Source organism: Gymnoscopelus microlampas, assembly GCF_963454915.1.
Source record: "Gymnoscopelus microlampas genome assembly, chromosome: 6".
Classification (NCBI taxonomy): Eukaryota; Metazoa; Chordata; class Actinopteri; order Myctophiformes; family Myctophidae; genus Gymnoscopelus; species Gymnoscopelus microlampas.
In genome coordinates, this window is record NC_139943.1 from 33,216,346 (window position 1) to 33,236,057 (window position 19,712).

The following is a 19,712-nucleotide window of genomic DNA, read 5'->3' on the forward strand; positions in this document are numbered from 1 at the left end:
GGAAATAACCGATCTACAAGCTCAAAACACGTCTTGAGCTTGTAGGTCTGCTATTTCCACTATTTTTGAAAATGTTTGAAAATATATGAACCAATTAACATGGAACTCTTCAGCGAGCGACAGCATGAATTAAGCATGACTGGCTAGTGGCCCAATGATAAAAAACAGCTTACAGTCTGTGATTTGAATAAGTAAAATGTCTATCAATTCAATACAATTTTATATAGTGCCACTGCCAAATCACAACAAGTCGTCTCAAGACACTTTACATACTGTATAGAGCAGATAATAACACCCGACATTGTCCCACGCAAGCATTTTTGCGACAGAAAATGTCTCCAGGATGGTCCTCAAGGACTTGGTCATTCTCGCTGAGGTCATTTCTGTCCACTTCTGTGAAATGAGTAATTGTCATTCATAGGAAAGGAAAATATGGATTTATTGAACTCTAAAGAGAACCTGGTAAAGCATCACAATGACAATGTGCTTCACAGAGAAGAATAAAATCAATAAAAAACAATAAAACACTGAAAACAATTAAAACGATAGAAGTAATTGAAAGCCTATAAGATATATAAGAACAATATCAATGAGATTGAGAGTAAACCAAAAATAAATCAATAGACAATCTAGACAAACACAACAAACAAAATATTTTCAACAACATGCTTTTGATTGAGCTTCAACAGAAAGGGCATTACAAACAAAACCTGTGCAATGTTTCGTAAAAACCAGGCGAAACCCTCAAACAGGGAAAGAGCCATCGTGACATCTGACTGAAAATGTAAAGCATGCCATATAGAACAATACATTAATAACCCACATCCTATAGTCCCACCTCCCAAACAGCTTACTAAGCTGTTTAGAAGAGTTTCCTGACAACCCCTGAAAACCAAAAACAGTTTGCCCTCTTGAGATAAGAGGAGAAAGGGAAAGCTGACAGGATAAAAGGACAGACTTTTAGGTGACATCTGTATTATTGGTGTGTTACGTTTTTCACTGATAAGCTGTCAGTGAGGAGAAAGGGAGAGAGGAGCTTCAGTTGTTTACACAGGAGAATGCTAAGCTGCTGAAACTGGAAGGGTTTTGGGAGTTAGCCACTTTCAACCTGGCGAGCAGATCTACAAACTTGTTGATCGACTATTTGCACTATTCGTCGTATGACGAAGTATATAGGGCTTAAGTATATCTATCTTGGTGTATATCTGTCTGTCTCTTATATGTCATCATGATTTGTGTGCGTGGGTATCTCATTTTTAAACAAGCTTAGTGCTTTATGAGACTTCCAGTTTAGTAGACCCTGTATTGTGAATTTGTACTTCCATGTACTGTTGTTCTCATGTCTTACTAAATAAAGTACATCAATCAATCAATCAATCAAGTGGCTAAACATAAGAAAGTTGAAGCTCAAAATAAATAAATAGTAGTGAACCACTAAGTGAGAGGCCAGGGTAAAATACAGGTCTAATGCACAGTTTGTGGCAGCTTACATGAACTTGATTGCAAGAACAGAAACGATTTGTGGTGACTGAAATGTGGTGCAGTAGGATTGAATAGCACTTACTGGGTGTGAATTACCACAATGTGTATTGGAAGCTGGACTTGTGGTCTGTGGAGGGTAACCATAGAGGGTCTTTGTGGAACAGCAGGCCATGCTGCCCCACCTGTTGCTGGCAAAGGATGCCAGGCGTGCTTTAACGCAGCCTGAGGCGTCATCTGGCCACACGTGCTGTTAAACGTCAGTCAGTGAAGCTGTGATGAACTTGAATGATGAACTTGTTGTTGTTCTTTTCAATAAGTAAAGAAAATCTGCTACGGACTCTATGTAACCCATAACGCTCCAGTGCTGCTCACAAAGCGATCTTGGAAAATAAATGAGATCATTTCATATTGTCTCTGTCGGGTGGAAACCTCATATGTCCCAAACTGTTACTTTTCAGGATTCAAATTCAAAAGTAGCAGATCTACAAGCTTGTGGATCTGCTACTTTTGATGGTTTGGTGTGACGCTATATTATGATGAAGTAGGGCATTCATTTAAGAAAAAACACAAAAAATTAGGGCATTCATTTAAGAAAAAACACAAAAAATTAAGATATGGAGATAAGAGGTTTCTGCCCCACAGCAACAATATATTATCATAAGGATCTGGGGACCCACATGGGAACAGTGTGGCTCCCAATGTGGATCTTGGACTTCATGTTGCCAGACTGAGACGTCAAGTCCACTATGAAGACATATCTATGACTATATTTGGGAAAGGTTTCAGACTGATCAGAGCCCCATTGTTTTCCATTATAAAAAAAAGAGTTAAATATTTCAAAAAGTATAAAACATATAAGCTACTTTGTGGCCTACTAGCAGTGTGCACAATTAATTTGGCACCGATCGGTCCAGTGGTTTGCGAGATTAGCACCAGACACACAGACAGACCCTCTTTTAGACAACAAATCCCAGGATAGTGAAAACATTACACAGCATGTATTTCCTCATCTATCTGTTATAGAATTCAAATACATTTTGTGTCTCTAGGCTTGCTCAGTTCGCTCTCATAATCTCGTAATGCTATTTGTTGTGGTTGTGGTATTTCATTGTCCTATCTTAAAGCCTTCATACTGTACCATGACGTAGGCCGACCGGCCCGTACAGTACGTGTGTCTTTTATCTCCATGTGTCCTCAATGTCTGCTTGGCATAGCTGGCATAGTCTTCATAGCCAAACACTGCTGTGAGATGCCGATGAGGAGAGAAAGAGAGCAAGCTGTCCTCTTTCTCCTCACAGATGCTTTGCTACCGACAGTTGCTGAGCAGACAGACAAGCCATGCCGTCAGACAGACTCGACCAGGCGCTGCTAGAGCGTAGGTTAGGGCCAGGCTTAGAGGGGAGACACGAGGGTGAAACTGTGAGAATGTGGGGGAGGCAGTGGTCTCATCAATCCCCCCTCAATCGCCCACTGTGTTGCTCCTTTTCCCGTGGGTGCAGGAGGCAGTCTGTCAACTTTTTAAACTGCACAGTCTGTGTCCACCAGTGCCTTAAGCCGGATTGATTGTGTGTCGCTTTTGCTCACTGATAATAGCCAATCTACAAGCTTACAATGTGCTGCATCGCGACGCACAATACAACAGATGTCTTCCTACCTCCACCAGAACAACCTCCTGGACTCCAACCAGTCGGGGTTCAAAGTGGGTCACTCGACAGAGACTGCCCTCCTGGCAGTGACGGAGTCGCTCCATGCCGCTAGAGCGAACTCTCTCTCCTCCGTCCTGATACTCCTGGACCTGTCTGCAGCGTTCGACACAGTGAACCACCAGATCCTCCTCTCCACCCTCGAGGGGATGGGTGTCTCAGGCTCTGCACTCTCCCTGTTTGCATCCTACCTGACGGGTCGCTCCTACCAGGTGATGCTGAGAGGGTCTGTGTCAGAACCACACAGGCTCACTACTGGGGTTCCCCAAGGCTCGGTTCTGGGTCCTCTTCTTTTCTCTCTCTACACTACATCTCTTGGTGCTGTCATCCACTCCCATGGCTTTTCCTACCACTGCTATGCCGATGACACCCAGCTGATCCTCTCATTCCCCCCCTCTGACACACAAGTGGAGGCACGCATTGCTGCTTGTCTGGCTGACATCTCGGAGTGGATGTCGACAAACCACCTGAAGCTCAACCTGGACAAGACCGAGCTGATGTTCATCCCGGGGAAGGGCTGTCCTCACCGAGACATGGCCATCACCATTGAGAATGGTGTGGTGACGTCTGTGGTGTGGTGACGTCAACTCGGACTGCGAAGAATCTGGGTGTGACCCTGGACGATCAACTGTCGTTCTCGGCTAACATCGCATCAGTGACACGGTCCTGCAGATTCCTCCTCTACAACATCAGGAGGATTCGCCCCTTCCTCACGGAGAAAACAGCCCAGGTGCTCATCCAGGCTCTTGTCATCTCCCGCCTGGACTACTGCAACTCCCTCCTTGCTGGTGCTCCGGCATCAGCCATCAGACCTCTGGAGCTTGTTCAGAAAGCTGCGGCTCGTCTGGTGTTCAACCGCCCCAAGTTCTCCCACACAACTATCCTTCTCCGTTCTCTGCACTGGCTCCCCGTAGCAGCTCGCATTCAGTTTAAAACCCTGGTGCTAGCCTATAGAGCAGTGAAAGGAACAGCTCCTTCTTACCTCCGGGTTTTGGTCAATGTCCACACCCCTGCCCGACCACTCCGGTCTGCCACCTCGGGGCGACTGACTCCCTCGCCACTCAACGGTCCTTCTGGTCGATCGACACGGTCACGACTTTTTTCTGTTCTGGCCCCACAGTGGTGGAATGAACTTCCCACTGATGTCAGGACAGCAGAGTCACTGCCCATCTTTCGCCGCAGGCTGAAAACCCACCTCTTCAGGAAACACTATCCTTCCTCTTTGCCTGGCCTACTTGTTGTTAACTAGTTGTACGAACTCTTGTTTTATTTTTGTATTGTTTTATTGGATCTTGTTTAGTCGATACACTTATTTGTTTTAGCTCGTGCTCATTTGATTTTGCCATTTTTGTCTCATCTGTTTAAGAAAGTAGGTAGCTGATATATTGCACTTTTACCTTAGCGCTAGGTATACTCTTGGTTGCTTGTTTTTGCAGGAAATGTACTTAAAACTTCTGGTGATTAGTAGTTTTCGTTCCCTACCTATGTTGAATACACTTATTGTAAGTCGCTTTGGATAAAAGCGTCTGCTAAATGACTGTAATGTAATGTAATGTAATGTAACACTGATATGCAACCAAGTATAAATTAAGCATTACACACACACACACACACACACACACACACACACACACACACACACACACACACACACACACACACACACACACACACACACACACACACACACACACACACACACTGCACTACTGTACTAGTGTGCCCCCATGTGAACTCTGTGACAGGCTGCACGATCCACCTGTTCTCATCTGCTGACATACTGTAGCCGAAGCTCTTGACTTGTCATCACTCATCAGCTCAATTAACCCAGGAATAACACAGAACCTTACATTAACATACTTCCATCGGTTCAGTTATTATGTTGCTGACCACAATGGAAATATAGAACTTTATGCCTTTCGTCAGTAAAGATGTCAAATAAAAAACAATCAATCTAGTCCTCTGTTGGGTAGAGGTTGCTTTAGGCCGCGGTCTCTTGCAGTTCATTGTCTATTGTATCGATCCCATAAATGTTTTACGCATAAACCTTTTCCAAATGTTGTAGCTAAAAATTGCTTGCTTGTTTGTTTGGTATACTATGTAGGGTAGGTTTGTTTTTTTGGATTCTAGACACCTATACATTAGGCATACACTTTGCATTGTTTTTGTTTTTTTGCAAAGCAGAGGTCTTGTACATTTTTAAAAGGGGAAGTAGGAGTTGGCAGTTTAACGTATTCTTTTAAAAAAAACACACATTTGAGGAAGAAGGCTTAAATTATTGTGTGGGCATTCTGCGAATACCTACCACCAGAGGACTACGTCCAATTACAACATGAAGGGAAATTATGGCCCACTGCCCAGCATCAAACGCATTAGAGGACGTTTACACATTGATGATCATTTGAAAGCTGATTAAATGGGAGCAGGTTTGATGAAGGCTCTGGGGTGTCCGGTGTAGAAGCTACCACTCAAGATGATGTAGAACAGTGGTTCTACATCCAGGGACCCTCAGGATTCCTTGAGGCCAAATGGCAACTCTGAGAACTCTGAGAGTGCACATAATGGAACCAAATGGACCCTTGGGTCCATTTGGTTACATTATGTGCGCTCTCAGAATTATGGGGATCCTTAAAATTAAAACGTGTGAGAACGAACCACTGATGTAGAGGCTATGATAGTGCACAGTGCACACTGTACCTAACATTAGCTCTGTCTCTTGTGGTTAAGGTGTGATGTTGGTCATAGCCTGATGTTATTCAGTAGATTGTGAAGTAGATACTGAAAGATGCTACAGCTGTGGTGTGTCGTGGTCTGGGTTTCGTAATGACTGTGATACTGCCTCCAGTGATGTTTGTTCCTGTATAACCACTTAAGCCCTGTCCTCAAAAATAGCAGATCTTGAAGATCTACTTTTTGTTTTGTTTTTATCTTTGTACTTTATAATGACAAAATGAGGGTTGCCTTTGTGAAAATGGGTAAGCCTGTAAATGATAAATGTTACTCTGCTCTTTGGAAAGATTCAATCACAGACACACTGGAAAATCTCATTTAAAACAAATCAAAGATTTAGTCTTTGAGGGGAGAACCAGCCATGACACATGATCCTCTCAGAATCCTCTTGATCTTGTTATAGCTAATTATTTATGATCAGCTCTTTCCCAAGAGCTAAAGCAATAGGTGCAGTACAGCTATTAGGAATACATGACCTCCAGCATGGTCGTTCAACAATCGATAAAAAACAATACGATATGAAATCAATCCCTCTTGGCTTGAGTCTATACAGTTTGCAATGGGCAGAGAGAGGAATTGGTGTTAACTGAGCCCCCCCCCCCCCCCCCCCCCCCCCCCACACACACACACACACACACACACACACACACACACACACACACACACACACACACACACACACACACACACACACACACACACACACACACACACACACACACACACACACACATGCACACAGACATAACCACTTCACTGACCGAGTTATTTAAATGCCAGTCACTTGTGAGGGAGTCACTGGCATCCCTACTGTCACAATTTAGACACTTCGCAGAATGTATCAAGTACACAGCTCTTTCCCAAAGGCAGAGAGGACTCTAAATGCAGTATATGTAATAATAACACAAGTATTAGAGTTTAGTGAAGCTCCTGTTATTGCTGTTATATGTTCTATGACTATGTGATTAATGTGAAGTTCCTGTTATACGGTATGTTCTTCGTGAAATCTGTTCATCAGTTTAATATTCTTATTGTCTTGTTGCTTCCAGATTTTGACATGAAGAAAGACATAGAACTGATAATAGCAGACGAACGAGCTGACATCATCTCCAAATATGACAAGGTATGTGTGTGCGTGTATGTATGTATGTGTGTGTAATCAACTTAGTGGAGCTACGACACTTCCAAACATTGGCCATAAAGATACAAATCAAACAGACTAATACCGATTGTGCTTTTTATAGACCAAATAGGCAGATACTGATTGTTTTCACCCTTAGACCTAGGATTATAGCAGATATCGTCTCTGTCGGGTGGAAACCTCATATGTCCGAAACTGTTACTTTTCAGGATTCAAATTCAAAAATAGCAAAAAATAGCAGATCGACGAGCTCCAAACGCCGTGTTTCGAGATGCTTTTCGAGCCTGTAGATCTGCTATTTTTGATGCATTCGTGTCACGCTGTAGTATGATCAAGTAGGGCATTCATTTACGAAAAAACACAAAAAGTTACAATATGGAGATGAGCAACCATATCAGAGATGTCACACATGAAGCTGTGTAGCTCCTAAATCTGTGGATTATACCATAGGTCGTGGGGGCGGGGGCGGGGAGACACAGCTGAGCTCTGGGACAGATTGTACCGTGCCACCAGTGCCAAATGACATGCCTTTCCCAAGGAACGCAGAACAGCTTGGCCTCTGGAAGTCTCTCACTGACAGATTAGGTAGTCGAGGCACGTCTCACACACCAGTGCAAGTATGTCACTGTGCCCTGCCCCATGTAGTGAAGTCCATGTGAACTGAGCATAGAGAAATATAAATTAATGACACTCCCCAAAGGGGTGTGTGTGTGTGTGTGTGTGTGTGTGTGTGTGTGTGTGTGTGTGTGTGTGTGTGTGTGTGTGTGTGTGTGTGTGTGTGTGTGTGTGTGTGTGTGTGTGTGTGTGTGTGTGTGTGTGTGTGTGTGTGTGTGTGTGTGTGTGTGTGTGTGTGCGCGCACACTTCCTGGGGGGGCTTATAATCACTACAGGTCTCAAATTGAGGTTAAAGCAATTACTGCACCTATTAGGAATACATTGACCTCCAGCATGGTCTTTCAACAATCAATAAAAAACAATACGATATCAAATCAATCCCCCAATTGCCTTGAGTCTGTGCAGTTTAATGGCAATGGGCAGACACACCACATGCACACAGACATGACCACTTCACTGTGACCGAGTTATTTAAATGCCAGTCACCAGTGAGGGAAGTCACTGGCATCCATTCCATACTGTTACAATTTAGACATTTAGCAAGTACACATGAAACCTAGCGTCTGTCTAAACGACATGCTCGGAATTTGTGGACGAGCAAACGTATACATTATGTTTTATCTAAATGACATACACAATTTACTTGAGTAAAAGTACAAAAGTATTGGTATCAAAATGTACTTAAAGTACAAAAAGTAAAAGAACTAAAATGTTTGAAAATAGCAGATCTACAATCTCACAACGCGTTGCGAGCTTGTAGATCGGCTATTTTCAAATAGCCTTGGTATAAAATAGGGCTAAAGTGGTTAATGTATGTTACATTACAGTCATTACATTACAGTCATTTAGCAGACTCTTTTATCCAAAGCGACTTACAATAAGTGCATTCAACATAGGTAGGGAACGAAACTACTAATCACCAGAGGTCTTAAGAGCATTTCCTGTAAAAGCAAGCAACCAAGAGTATACCTAGCGCTAAGGTAAAAGTGCAATATATCAGCTATCTACTTTCATAAACACATGAGATAAAATAGCCAAATCAAATGAGCACGAGCTAATAGATCCAATACAACAATACAATTTATATCTCTAAAGTAACTAATAACTAAATTTTTCAAATGATTGTAGTGGAGTAAAAGTACAATATTTGCCCCGGAGATGTAGTGGAGTAGAAGTAAAAGTATACACAATTGGAAATACTCCAGTAAAGTCAAAGTACCTCAAATTTGTACTTAAGTACAGTACTTGAGTACATGTACTTAGTTACTTTACACCACTGCAACTAACCAACATACATCCTGCATTGTATAACTAACATCCATCAACTGTTATCACCTCTGGACTGCCTGTGAAATAATGTAAACTCCCTGACCCTGCCTCATGGCCAGTGACCATCAGCCATATTAGCAAATTACAGTAGTCAAGTTGTAACAGTATACTCATTATATAACAGGACGTTCTCCATTCAGTGTAGGGCCGTTTGACATACCTTCAAGCTGTGAATTGCGTGTGCAGTACGTTGCGTTTTTATTACATTCATGCATGTGTGTTTTCAGGGGCGCCGAGAAGGTGTGGACATCGACCCCTGGGAGGATGCTGACTATAACATCTATAAGGTCACTGACCGTTTCGGCTTCCTGCAGTAAGTCTACCTGCCTGACAGCACACTAGGGGGGTTTTGACCCCGGCTTAGGACCAAGGCCAGTTATTCCAACTCTGGAGAATAACTAATTGCACCATTAATATTTCTGTTTTTGTATCTCTCTCTCTCTCTCCGTGTCTCTGTCTCTTGGTCTCGCTCTCTCTCTCTCTGTCTTTCTCTTGCTGTCTCTTTATCTCTCTGTCACTCTCTCTCTCTCTCTCCCTGCCATGCCACATGGTGTCTGCCTGCTGTTATGTATTTGTTTCTGCACCAGTGAGGAGGAACTACCCACACCCAGCGCTGTTGAGGCGAAGGTAACAGTATGACTTGCTCATAGAAAATGAAAGAACGAAGAAAACAACACCACCAGTCCACCACAAAACCTGTGGTGGTGTTGAACCTGCGTAACATTACAGTACGAACTGGGCCTTAAGTACATGTCTCTGGCCTTTTTTACTTTTCAGCAAAAGCAGCAGGAGGTGGAACGATCGGAGAAATGGCTGAAAATGGTGAAGAAGTGGGACAAGTACAGGAACACTGATAAGGTGTGTGATAGCTCTGCAGTGATGGCCTCCATACGAACCTCATCACATGAATCCTGTATAGTCATCCCGCTCGTCACACAAACCGTCTCAATTTAGCCCGACCATACGACCATATTTGATGCAGCGTTCCCTTTTTGTCACTCATAAATTGTTTTCCATTCCTCTTTTAGCTCGAATTCCTCCCTATTCCTCCTCTCTGGTCTAGACACGAGACGCAGAACAGGGTCTGATGCATCTCTAACTGTCATTTGACCACTTTGAACCCTGCTGTCCCTATTCACGGGGTGAACGTTCTGTGAAGATATTTGGTGTAGAGCAGTGGTTCTCAAACTTTTTAATTTCGAGAACCCCCATAACTCTCCAAGTTTCAGACCTGTAAGAGTCCATTTCGTCCTCAGGGAACCCTGTGGGTAAAAAAAAACACAGAGGCCAACCGGGTGCACACAGGAGATAAACATGTCTTAAAAGTGTATTGAAGGTGCTTCTAGGATCAGCGGGAATGTAGACTTAAAAAGGAAGAGGAGAGGAGTAAGAGGAAGTAAAGTTAAAACAAATTTTATTCTACAAAAATTGCCAACATGTTTTGACCAGTTACGGTCTTCATCAGGGCGAGAACAGAAACCTGAGGGTCCCTGGACCACACTTTTGGTGTGTTTCCACATACCAGTCCCCGCAACGCACCGTGGTGTAAAGCGAAGAAGAAGGGGGTGTACTACAGAGCCCTGGGGGCTTAACACTTCCGTGACTAAGCAATCAATGGGACCGATTTTGAGAATTGAAAGTGGCTTAACTTCTCTCAGGAAGCTCTGAGAAAGTTCCCCTTTCATGACTTTTCCTAAATATATGTTTCAAACCATCTCCGTTTTTTTTTAATTTTTTTTACTCATTATAAATATGAAATACATACCATGTATCCCATCCCAGCCGTTTTATTTCGGCTAAATTGATCGCTCTCCCCCTCTCTCCCCCTCCCTAGAGCACTTTACACCTCGAGACCCCCCACAGAGCGGCCCGTAGACAGCAGACTTGCTGCTGCGCAACTATTCTATGTTGCCATGTCTGCTTATTATAAGCGACTTTGGGCGTCTTTCTATTATTATTATTATTATAATGATATATATAATTACATTATAATGGTAATACTTTTCTACTCCACTACAACTCAGAGGCAAATCTTGCACTTTTACTCCACTACAATTATTTGAAAACTTTAGTTAGGCTACTAGTTACTTTGCAGATATAAATATATTTTCATACTTGTTTAGATTAGAGCTTCATGCATGTCCTTTTGTAGATAATTTTTATTAGGTAAATATTTATATAGAAAGGTCTAACCAGGGACTGGGGTTGCAAATTTGCCTCGGATATAAACCCCATTTACAATGCAATGGTTTCATGCCTCACTGTTTTCTTAGGGCACAATGCATGCAGTAACATTTTCATAGACCTGACTGCTTATTTTTCTCTCAAAATTTGGCAACCCTTTCACTGCAGTGTACAGAGTGTTTGCTACTGGATCGCGCTGTTTTAAAATGCTGTGCCAACAGATGTGATCTACAAGCATATGGCTCGTCAGGCAGCGATTGTTTTATGTTTGTAGATCAGATATTTAGCGCAGGAATGAGCACATTTGTGGAACATATAGCGATGTGTTCACTTGTTACGCTGACAAGGAGATGAGAGGGACAGGAGAGGAGACGCTTTCTCATCAGCGTGAACAGCTGATAGAATGAGAGCTTTACGCTCAGACAATAATGTGAATATTATATAATATAATATTGGTTTGTCAAGAGATATCCATGTGTTTTGCACAATGGAGATCACGTAATCTAACCCTAACCCTAACCCTGGAGTCACGTAATTAGACAGTGGCTTCAGTGGTTCATATAGGCTCCATGTTTCACTGAAGAGTTTAATGTGTGACGCTACAGATCGCGCTGTTTTATACGCTTTTTTTTAAATAAAGATTTTACATACAGAATCTGCAGTTACCATTACAAGTTAGCCTAATTTTATAATGTTTGTGTCTGCCTACAACAACAACATTATGTGGGCTCACTGACTGCGCAGAGTGCAATTGAGATGTTAATGGCTATTTAGAAGACAATGGAACCCCCCACTGTGTGGGTGAGAAGGTGTCAGCTAGTCTGGAGCACAGAGGTGAGACAGTAACGAATAGGAGAGCTTGATTTCTTGTTCAAAATGACCGTTTTGCAGGCTGTGTGTTGGATAATGTAACCTCAGTCATGCCAGTGTTAATTTAACTCAAGAGAGTCTCAGAGTCCATTTGGTTTCCTTTTGTGCTCTCTCTGGCTTAAATGAACAGTCGTGATTTTACAGTGCACTTTCTTCTCTCTTATTATATATATATATAATATATATTTCCATCTCCTCTTGCCCACGTTGGCGTGTGTGTACTTACTGTATGTATTTTGTTCAAGGCTGCCCCTCTCCATCCGAGAGTTAACCACTTAAACCCAGCGTCCTTATTCAGATTCACTTTATTGTCACTTAGATGCACTGTTTAGGTACATACATGTGTAAAACGTACGCTTGGAAGCTCCAATACAATAAAAACATGATTAAAAAACATGATAAAAACGACCTAAAACACTCAATAAACAATAAAAACAGGGCAAGAGTGTCAGTCAATGAAAGTGCATAGTGCAAAGTACAGAGGGTTATTGCACAGTCACTTTTCAGTGTTATTTAACAGTCTGATGGCCTGTGGGGAAAAAATGTTCCTCAGCCTGCTAGTGTGCGCTAAGGGGATCTTGTATCCCTTCACCCTTTTGGACTTTAGAGGGGAGAAAAATATTTTGTGGGGGTGGGTGGGGTCTTACTTTGTTCCAGGTTTTCTTAATTGGTATTTTCTATTTTCACATCCAGGTCAATAAGACAAAAGCATACAAAAACAGTGTATGTTACCCCTCCCGCCTCCCCCAAAGTTCCCGCTCCGAAAGAGCCCTGGTATCTTGTTGTACCATTAGCACAAAAAGACAATACAAACAAATAAGACACAATTGCAATGAAAGTTGAAAGAAATGTAAAGGGTGGGGTCTATAATGATCCTCAGGGATTTATTGAGGCAGCGCTGGATGTAGAGGTCCTCCAGACTAAGCAGCTCACACACAGTGATGTTCTCGGCAGTCCGAACGACCCTCCTCAGCGCCTTACGGTCGACAAGCTCACAACGCGTCGCTGTGAGCTTGTCGATTGACTATTTTTAGCAAAAGCCTTCCCCACAATGACAGAACATACACTGGTATAGAGCCCTGAGGGACTCTATGGTCAACCATATGGAGTTTTAAGTGGTTAATGATGTGTTTGCTGTGTATTATTTCAGATGGTGAAGCGGGTGTATAAAGGGATCCCTCAGCAGCTGAGAGGCAAAGCCTGGGCACTGCTTCTGGACATAGAGACGGTCAAACAGGAAAATGTGGGAAAATACGAGGTAAGATCACAGCCCGTAACCAACAATTACATTTGTATTTTTGTATCAGTTAACGAAAGAAAAAACTCCAGCACACTGTCCTCAAATGTAAGCAAAAATATTTAATGTGAATATAACAACGTTTCACAAAATAAATAAGAAATCCCATTTTTCCCCCCAAGTGTTAGTTTAGCAAACAGAACGGTCGGTACAACAACCTAGCCGGACCCTGTTTTTTTTTTTTTTAGGAATGCTTGGCCCCTGCGGTTCTTGTATTCGTTTTACTGAGGTTAAGGTTAGGAATAAGGTTAGGTTTAGGCATAGTTTTACTGAGGTTACGTTTAGGAATGAGGTCAGGTTTAGGCATAGTTTTACTGAGGTTACGTTTAGGAATGAGGTCAGGTTTAGGCATAGTTTTACTGAGGTTAAGTTTAGGAATGAGGTTAGATTTAGGCTTAGCTTTACTGAGGTTAAGTTTAGGAATACCTGGTGGCAACCGATTCTACAAATGCCTTCTAAATCAGTAGTTCTCATTCTCACACTTTCAAGATTTTTCAAAAATGATCAAAGATAGCAGATGTGCAAGCTCTTGTACATCTTCTATTTTTTAATAGCCAACGCAAAAACCTAAAATGACACAGATGCCTTCCTGCTATGATAACCCTGCAACTGATGTTGTGTTCTCGCTCCACAGAGAATGAAGCTGCAGGCTCGTAACTTCTCCTCTGAGATCAAGCAGATCGACTTGGACGTCAACAGGACGTTCAGGAACCACATCATGTTCAGGGACCGCTTCGGAGTCACGTGAGTATTCCACTCCACGTTCTACCGTCTAAATCCATCTTACCAGGCACCATTTGAGTTTGTTTGGACGAGCTCGCGTGTCATGTGCACTGCCGTGCCAGAGAATGTTAACAGTGACTTCATAGCACGATGCTTTTGGAGAGTGTGACTTGCGGTATCAAAATATGAGGAAATGCATGATGAATAGACCTCAACACCATGACTCTATGGGTCTATTAATCTTGCAATACAAGTCTAGCACATTAATAGACCTATAAACGTAACTGATAATGATGGGATGAAGTCACCATTACTCCGATTGCACTGTAATAAACTAAACATTGAAATATATCACAGTAGCAGTCTACATGGATTAAAGTTATCATTCACCATCACCATTCGTCCAACATGTCTTTCCCTTGCTTAACTCTTGCACTTTCCCTTGCCTAACTCTTGCACTTTCTCTAAAGAAGGACTTATATTTAGTTGGGTGCCAGTGTCGCGCACCGAAAATACCCAATCTTCAAACTCACAGTGTCACAGCACACCACGTTGTGAGCTTGTAGATCTGCTATTTTTGGTGTGTGAGACACCAACGTGCATCTAATATGAATCAGGCATAAACCTAACTCATGTTAGGTTTATGGCTGGTGAAGTCGAGCCCTACGGTAATAATATTAATATTATATTATTTTAAGATTAAAGAGTATTTGAATCCATAATGGTCTCGGATATTTCATAAAATTAAACTCGTTTCGCTGTATGTAAAACAGCAAGAATGTAGGTTTAGAACGATAATACCAAAACATCATAATTTAACATAATTGTGTTAACTGAAACGGAGCGCTAGTGTGGCTTTCACGTTATTTTCACGCTCCTGTGGATCATAGGACTTTTCCTCTGACCTTTACTCACCATTGGGTAAGTGAAGAGGGTTTGCTTAGCTTTCAGAACGCGTGTCTCAGTCTCCCTGCTTTGTTTTCGTTGGGCGTCTCCAAAAGCTGGGTTTGTTTTCTCTCAGCAGCCTCTCATGTCCAGGTCTGTCCTCTCAAAGTCTCCTACAGTACAGGGCACCGACTCTGGCTCTAACCTTTGACTGGCAACACGCACGCGCCCGCACATGCACACCTAACTAAAACAAAAGTGGTTTCCTCTCTCTCGCTCTCCCCTCAGGGTTTTATTAGCCTTCCTGTCAGCGAGCAAGGCCCTGCAGGAAATGGCAGTCACACGGAAACGTGCAGAGACATACAGAGAGAAACACACATGAGCGCAGTGCACACAGAACAACGCTGTTTGCATGTAGTGACAAAGCATAGATCTGGCAATGAGGGAGAGAAGGGCAAGACAACAAAACAAACAGACTTTATGAGTCCAGGACTTCATACTTTATACTTCATTGACTGGGGTTCTCTAGGGGCCTACACTTGGCCCCCTCCTTTTTTCCATCTACACCAAATCTACACAAATAGGGATGCTAGGGGTTCATGTGGGTTCATCGCACCCAGGTCAGTCCATATCTCTTGCTGCACAGTAAATGTAAACTGAGAGTGCACATACGGAACCAAATGGACCCGTAAGTCTTGTCTCTTGGTGTCATATTTCCCCTCTCTGTTCAAAGTGTGTATATCCACACAGGCCTGAATACTGTTCCATCCTGCTTGGCTGCCGGCTGCTTCCCTGCAAATCAACAGCTGGGACACACACACACACACACACACACACACACACACGCACACACGCACACACACGCACACACACGCACACACTGAGAGCTATTTAAAGCTGCGTTCCTGTTTCTGTCAGCATCTATAAGACATGTATTGACTATGGCGGCCTTGGGATGGGGATCTCTCTAATTGTCTGCATTATATCTGTTAATACCCTGACAAAGCCCACTCATCTGGGAAACCCCTAACTACCCCCATACTGGCTGCTTTGTGCTCCGTGTCACAAAGTGATGAAATGCCAGATGTGATCAGCCAGGCACACATAACAAACCCTTATGCCGGATTTATATTGAGTTCAGTGGTTGTCAAACTTTGTAATTTCAAGGACCCCTATAACTCAGAGAGTGTACAAATGGAACCAAATGGACCTGTACGGGTCCATTTGGTTCCATTTATATGGCAACTTTATCCAAAGGGCTTTACAATGTGCATTACATTCACGTATTCACACACACCGACACCGGAGGAAACCATGGTAAGGCTCATCAGGAGCAGTTAGTCTTGCTCAAGGACACTTCGACACTAAGGGGGGAGCCGAGTATCGAACAGGGAACCTTCCGCTCTACGTCTTCCTGAAGCACTGCTACCCCCCCACCACAGCACTTATGGCAGGATCAGTGGGCTAACTGTAGGAGTGTGTTAATATCATGCATGCATCACGTTCACACACATGCAGGTAGCACCCACACAAACAACATGTTCACATTCACTATAAGGCCTCCGCACTTGTATCGGTAACTGGAACGCTCGCCCCAAAACACACTCACCCCCATGTTTTCCGCGGGCCGCTCGCACCTAGCGGTTCTTGTATTCTTGTATTCGTTTTACTGAAGTTAAGGTTAGGAATACGTTTAGGGTTAGACATAGTTTTACTGAGGTTGGGTTCAGGCATAGTTTTACTGATGTTACGTTTAGGAATAAGGTTAGGTTTAGGCATAGTTTTACTCAGGTTACGTTTAGGAATACCTGGTGGTGACCGTTCTAAGGTCGCCGGATTTGACCTGGGGTGAGCGTGTTTTGGGGCGAGCGTTCTTGTATTCATTGTATCCATGGCCATACATGGCTCTTTTTATTGTACTGTAGCTGCATGTACTACAAGCCGTGACTCATGCAACAGACGAAGGAGTCGCCACAGGAAACTAAAAGGGAAGTTTCATTAATAAACAACACAGTCTAAAATCGGCGTGGTCTCCCTGTCCACACTTTACAGTAGCTGCCTGGTATCGATAGACAGTTACTATGTGGACAGTTAATCTTCAACTTTATTGCCACATCTCAGGTTTACTGGTGTAAAAGAAAGTGAAATTATTTTTCATACAAGCTAGCATCATTTGTAGTTTTCAGGAAAGGGAAGAAGAATAGAGATAGATCAAGGAAAACAGGTCTTATATTCAAGTATTCCTAATATGAGTAAAGTGAAATAGAGTGAAAACAGGTCAGATATTCCACATTCCAGTTTGTGAACAACGCTGCACAAATCACAATGCCTTGTTCAGTACGCAAATGAGTTGCTCACTTTTGCAACATTTCGTGGTGTGCGTGTCCGTTCTCTGCTACAGTGACTTACCGTGGGCTATGGGTGTGCCTGATTAAGGGCGCCCTGGTCATCCCGGTTACAAGAAAGCTGTGTTGCAATAATTGTATAAAGAGCCCGTAACACTGTCAAAACAAACCCACCATGAGTTTCTTTCATTAATTAGTCACTTCACCTGCAAATAGAGCACTGGTTCTCAACCTGTTGGTTGTCCCCACATGATTTTAGTTTTTTTTTTTTACAGATGGCAGTAAAGTGACAATTTAAGGACTTTTAAGATCTTTTTAATATCTAAAAGAGAAAAGAAAAAATACCATTACTGCATCAAAAGTAACCAAAAAAATATACTATAAAAACTGGTCAAGCATTTGCCAAATTGTCAAACAATATCATTTAAAAAAAAAAAACGCCTTGTGTATTGTTTTCACAATATTTATCTGTGGAACTGAGTCAAACTAAATGTAATGCCTCAACTCCCACAATTCCAATTGCTTGTCAGAGTGGGGGGTCCCCAGTTAAAATATGATTGTCTGAGGGGACCCCCCAAAATAATCATATTTGAACTGTTACAATATGATGCAAGACTTCCCTGTCCTGCATGAACTAACGCTATGCTTCATTAATGGCTTTTACTCACATGTAGTGACTTAAGTCTTGCCATGCATAGTTAGTTGGCTAGTTATAAAGTGCATATACAGTATTCAAAGAAACAGTGTATGTTCCGCATTGTTCTCATTTGTTATTTGTTTTATAACTACCACTCAACATTTAGTCGGAGGTTAGAGTTGTAGTTATAGCATAAATAACAAATGAGTACATTTTGTGATTTACATTGTTTGAATTCGTAGCTAATATATGATGTATGTTGGTGCTTGTACATGTTTAGTTCCCTCTTTTAAATGAATAAGTGAAAACATTTAATGATTTACATGAATATCCACTTATGAGGACATTTCGTGATTTACATGTCTGAATACGTTACATACTGTATGTACTGCAGTATGTAACTAGTAGCTGTTACGTTAAGTAGAAGCCATTAGTATCCATTTTTACGTTTTTGTGTTGTTGGCACCATGTAATTATGAATCAAAAGGCTGGCAAACAAGACTAGCGTAAGTGTCAAGCTATGCAAGCTTAGCCTGGAAACAAGAAGAATCTGCCAGTGCAAAAAAAAATGCCCTTGGCAGATTTGGTCTGGCACCGCTCAGTTGTGATTGGATTTCACTCTCTCCGAAGTAGTGAGGGACCAATCAGTGCCCAGTATGCAAATATGCGGCGGGTTTACCAGAGGCATTTTTTGAATTTGCCACTTGGAAATGCAGGTGCAATGCACAGAGATTCCAGACTAATATCTACGCAGTGATATTAGTCTGGCCATGCCAGTTCTAATGCAAGCTGTGCTAGTCAATGAGGTTGATTTAACAATGAGGCATTGTGCTTCAGTCATTTTCTCACATGGGTGTCGGGGCGGGGTGTGTTCATTCTTTAAACTCCTGTATTCTTTCTGGATGGTATTATAAACTGTAATTATTTTTAAATTATTATGGTTTAAGACTGGTGTCTGTTTTTTCTTTTCTTTTCCCTCTCCAGGCAGCAGGCGTTATTTCATGTTCTGGCAGCCTACTCGGTGTACAACCCGGTGAGTGTGTTTGTTTGTGTGTGTGTGTGCGTGTGTGTGTGTGTGTGTGTGTGTGTGTGTGTGTGTGTACATGCTGTGTGTGTGTGTGTGTGTGTGTGTGTGTGTGTGTGTGTGTGTGTGTGTGTGTGTGTTTGTGTGTTACACAATGTGGAGAAGTGCGAGTGTGTTTTGCTTGGCAGAATAGTGGACTCCTACAGATCCATTTGGTTAGATTTGTGCACACTGAAAGTTAACCACTTATACTTTGTTGACCGGATACTTTGTTGACCAGAGTCCCCTAGGGTTGGATTCTTGGCCCCCTATTTTTTATAATAATTTTTAAAGTCTAGAACAGAGCTCACAAGGCCTTGCTTGTAGATCAGCTATTGTCGCCGAATGTTCTCCCCAGAATAGGGATACTTGGGTTCAAGTGGTTAAATGAACAGTGTAAGCATTCCTTGCCCGTCCACTCTGACCCTGGCTTCGCCTGGGGAAGGGGAGAGGAGGGGGATGTTTTATTTATGACTGTAGCTCAGCCAGAATGTACATCATCAGCACTTAGCCCAGCATTGAACCAAATACTCACTGCTTTATCATCCTGCTGACTCAAACTCTGACTGATTAGTTCAGGGGTGTCCAACCATACGTTTTGCAAAGGGAGCCATATTTGAAAATACCTTAGGGCCAACTGCTTCTCCTGTCATACTGTACAGTAGCCTTTGAACCATAACAAAGTTTTGTTCACTTTTTTTAAATGAA

The 19,712-nt window shown here is 42.5% G+C and overlaps 1 protein-coding gene across 1 annotated transcript in view; it reads left to right on the plus strand.

Moving 5' to 3' along the window:
* LOC311047521 (uncharacterized protein) overlaps window positions 1-19,712 on the plus strand; it is a 45,921-nt gene that overhangs the window by 14,542 nt on the left and 11,667 nt on the right. The window contains exons 2-8 of the mRNA XM_084060264.1: window positions 6,965-7,038; window positions 9,228-9,313; window positions 9,588-9,627; window positions 9,778-9,858; window positions 13,205-13,312; window positions 13,986-14,095; window positions 18,926-18,974. Coding sequence (XP_083916390.1) covers window positions 6,973-7,038; window positions 9,228-9,313; window positions 9,588-9,627; window positions 9,778-9,858; window positions 13,205-13,312; window positions 13,986-14,095; window positions 18,926-18,974 — 540 coding nt within the window. The 5' untranslated portion in view covers window positions 6,965-6,972. The remainder of the gene's footprint in view (window positions 1-6,964; window positions 7,039-9,227; window positions 9,314-9,587; window positions 9,628-9,777; window positions 9,859-13,204; window positions 13,313-13,985; window positions 14,096-18,925; window positions 18,975-19,712) is intronic.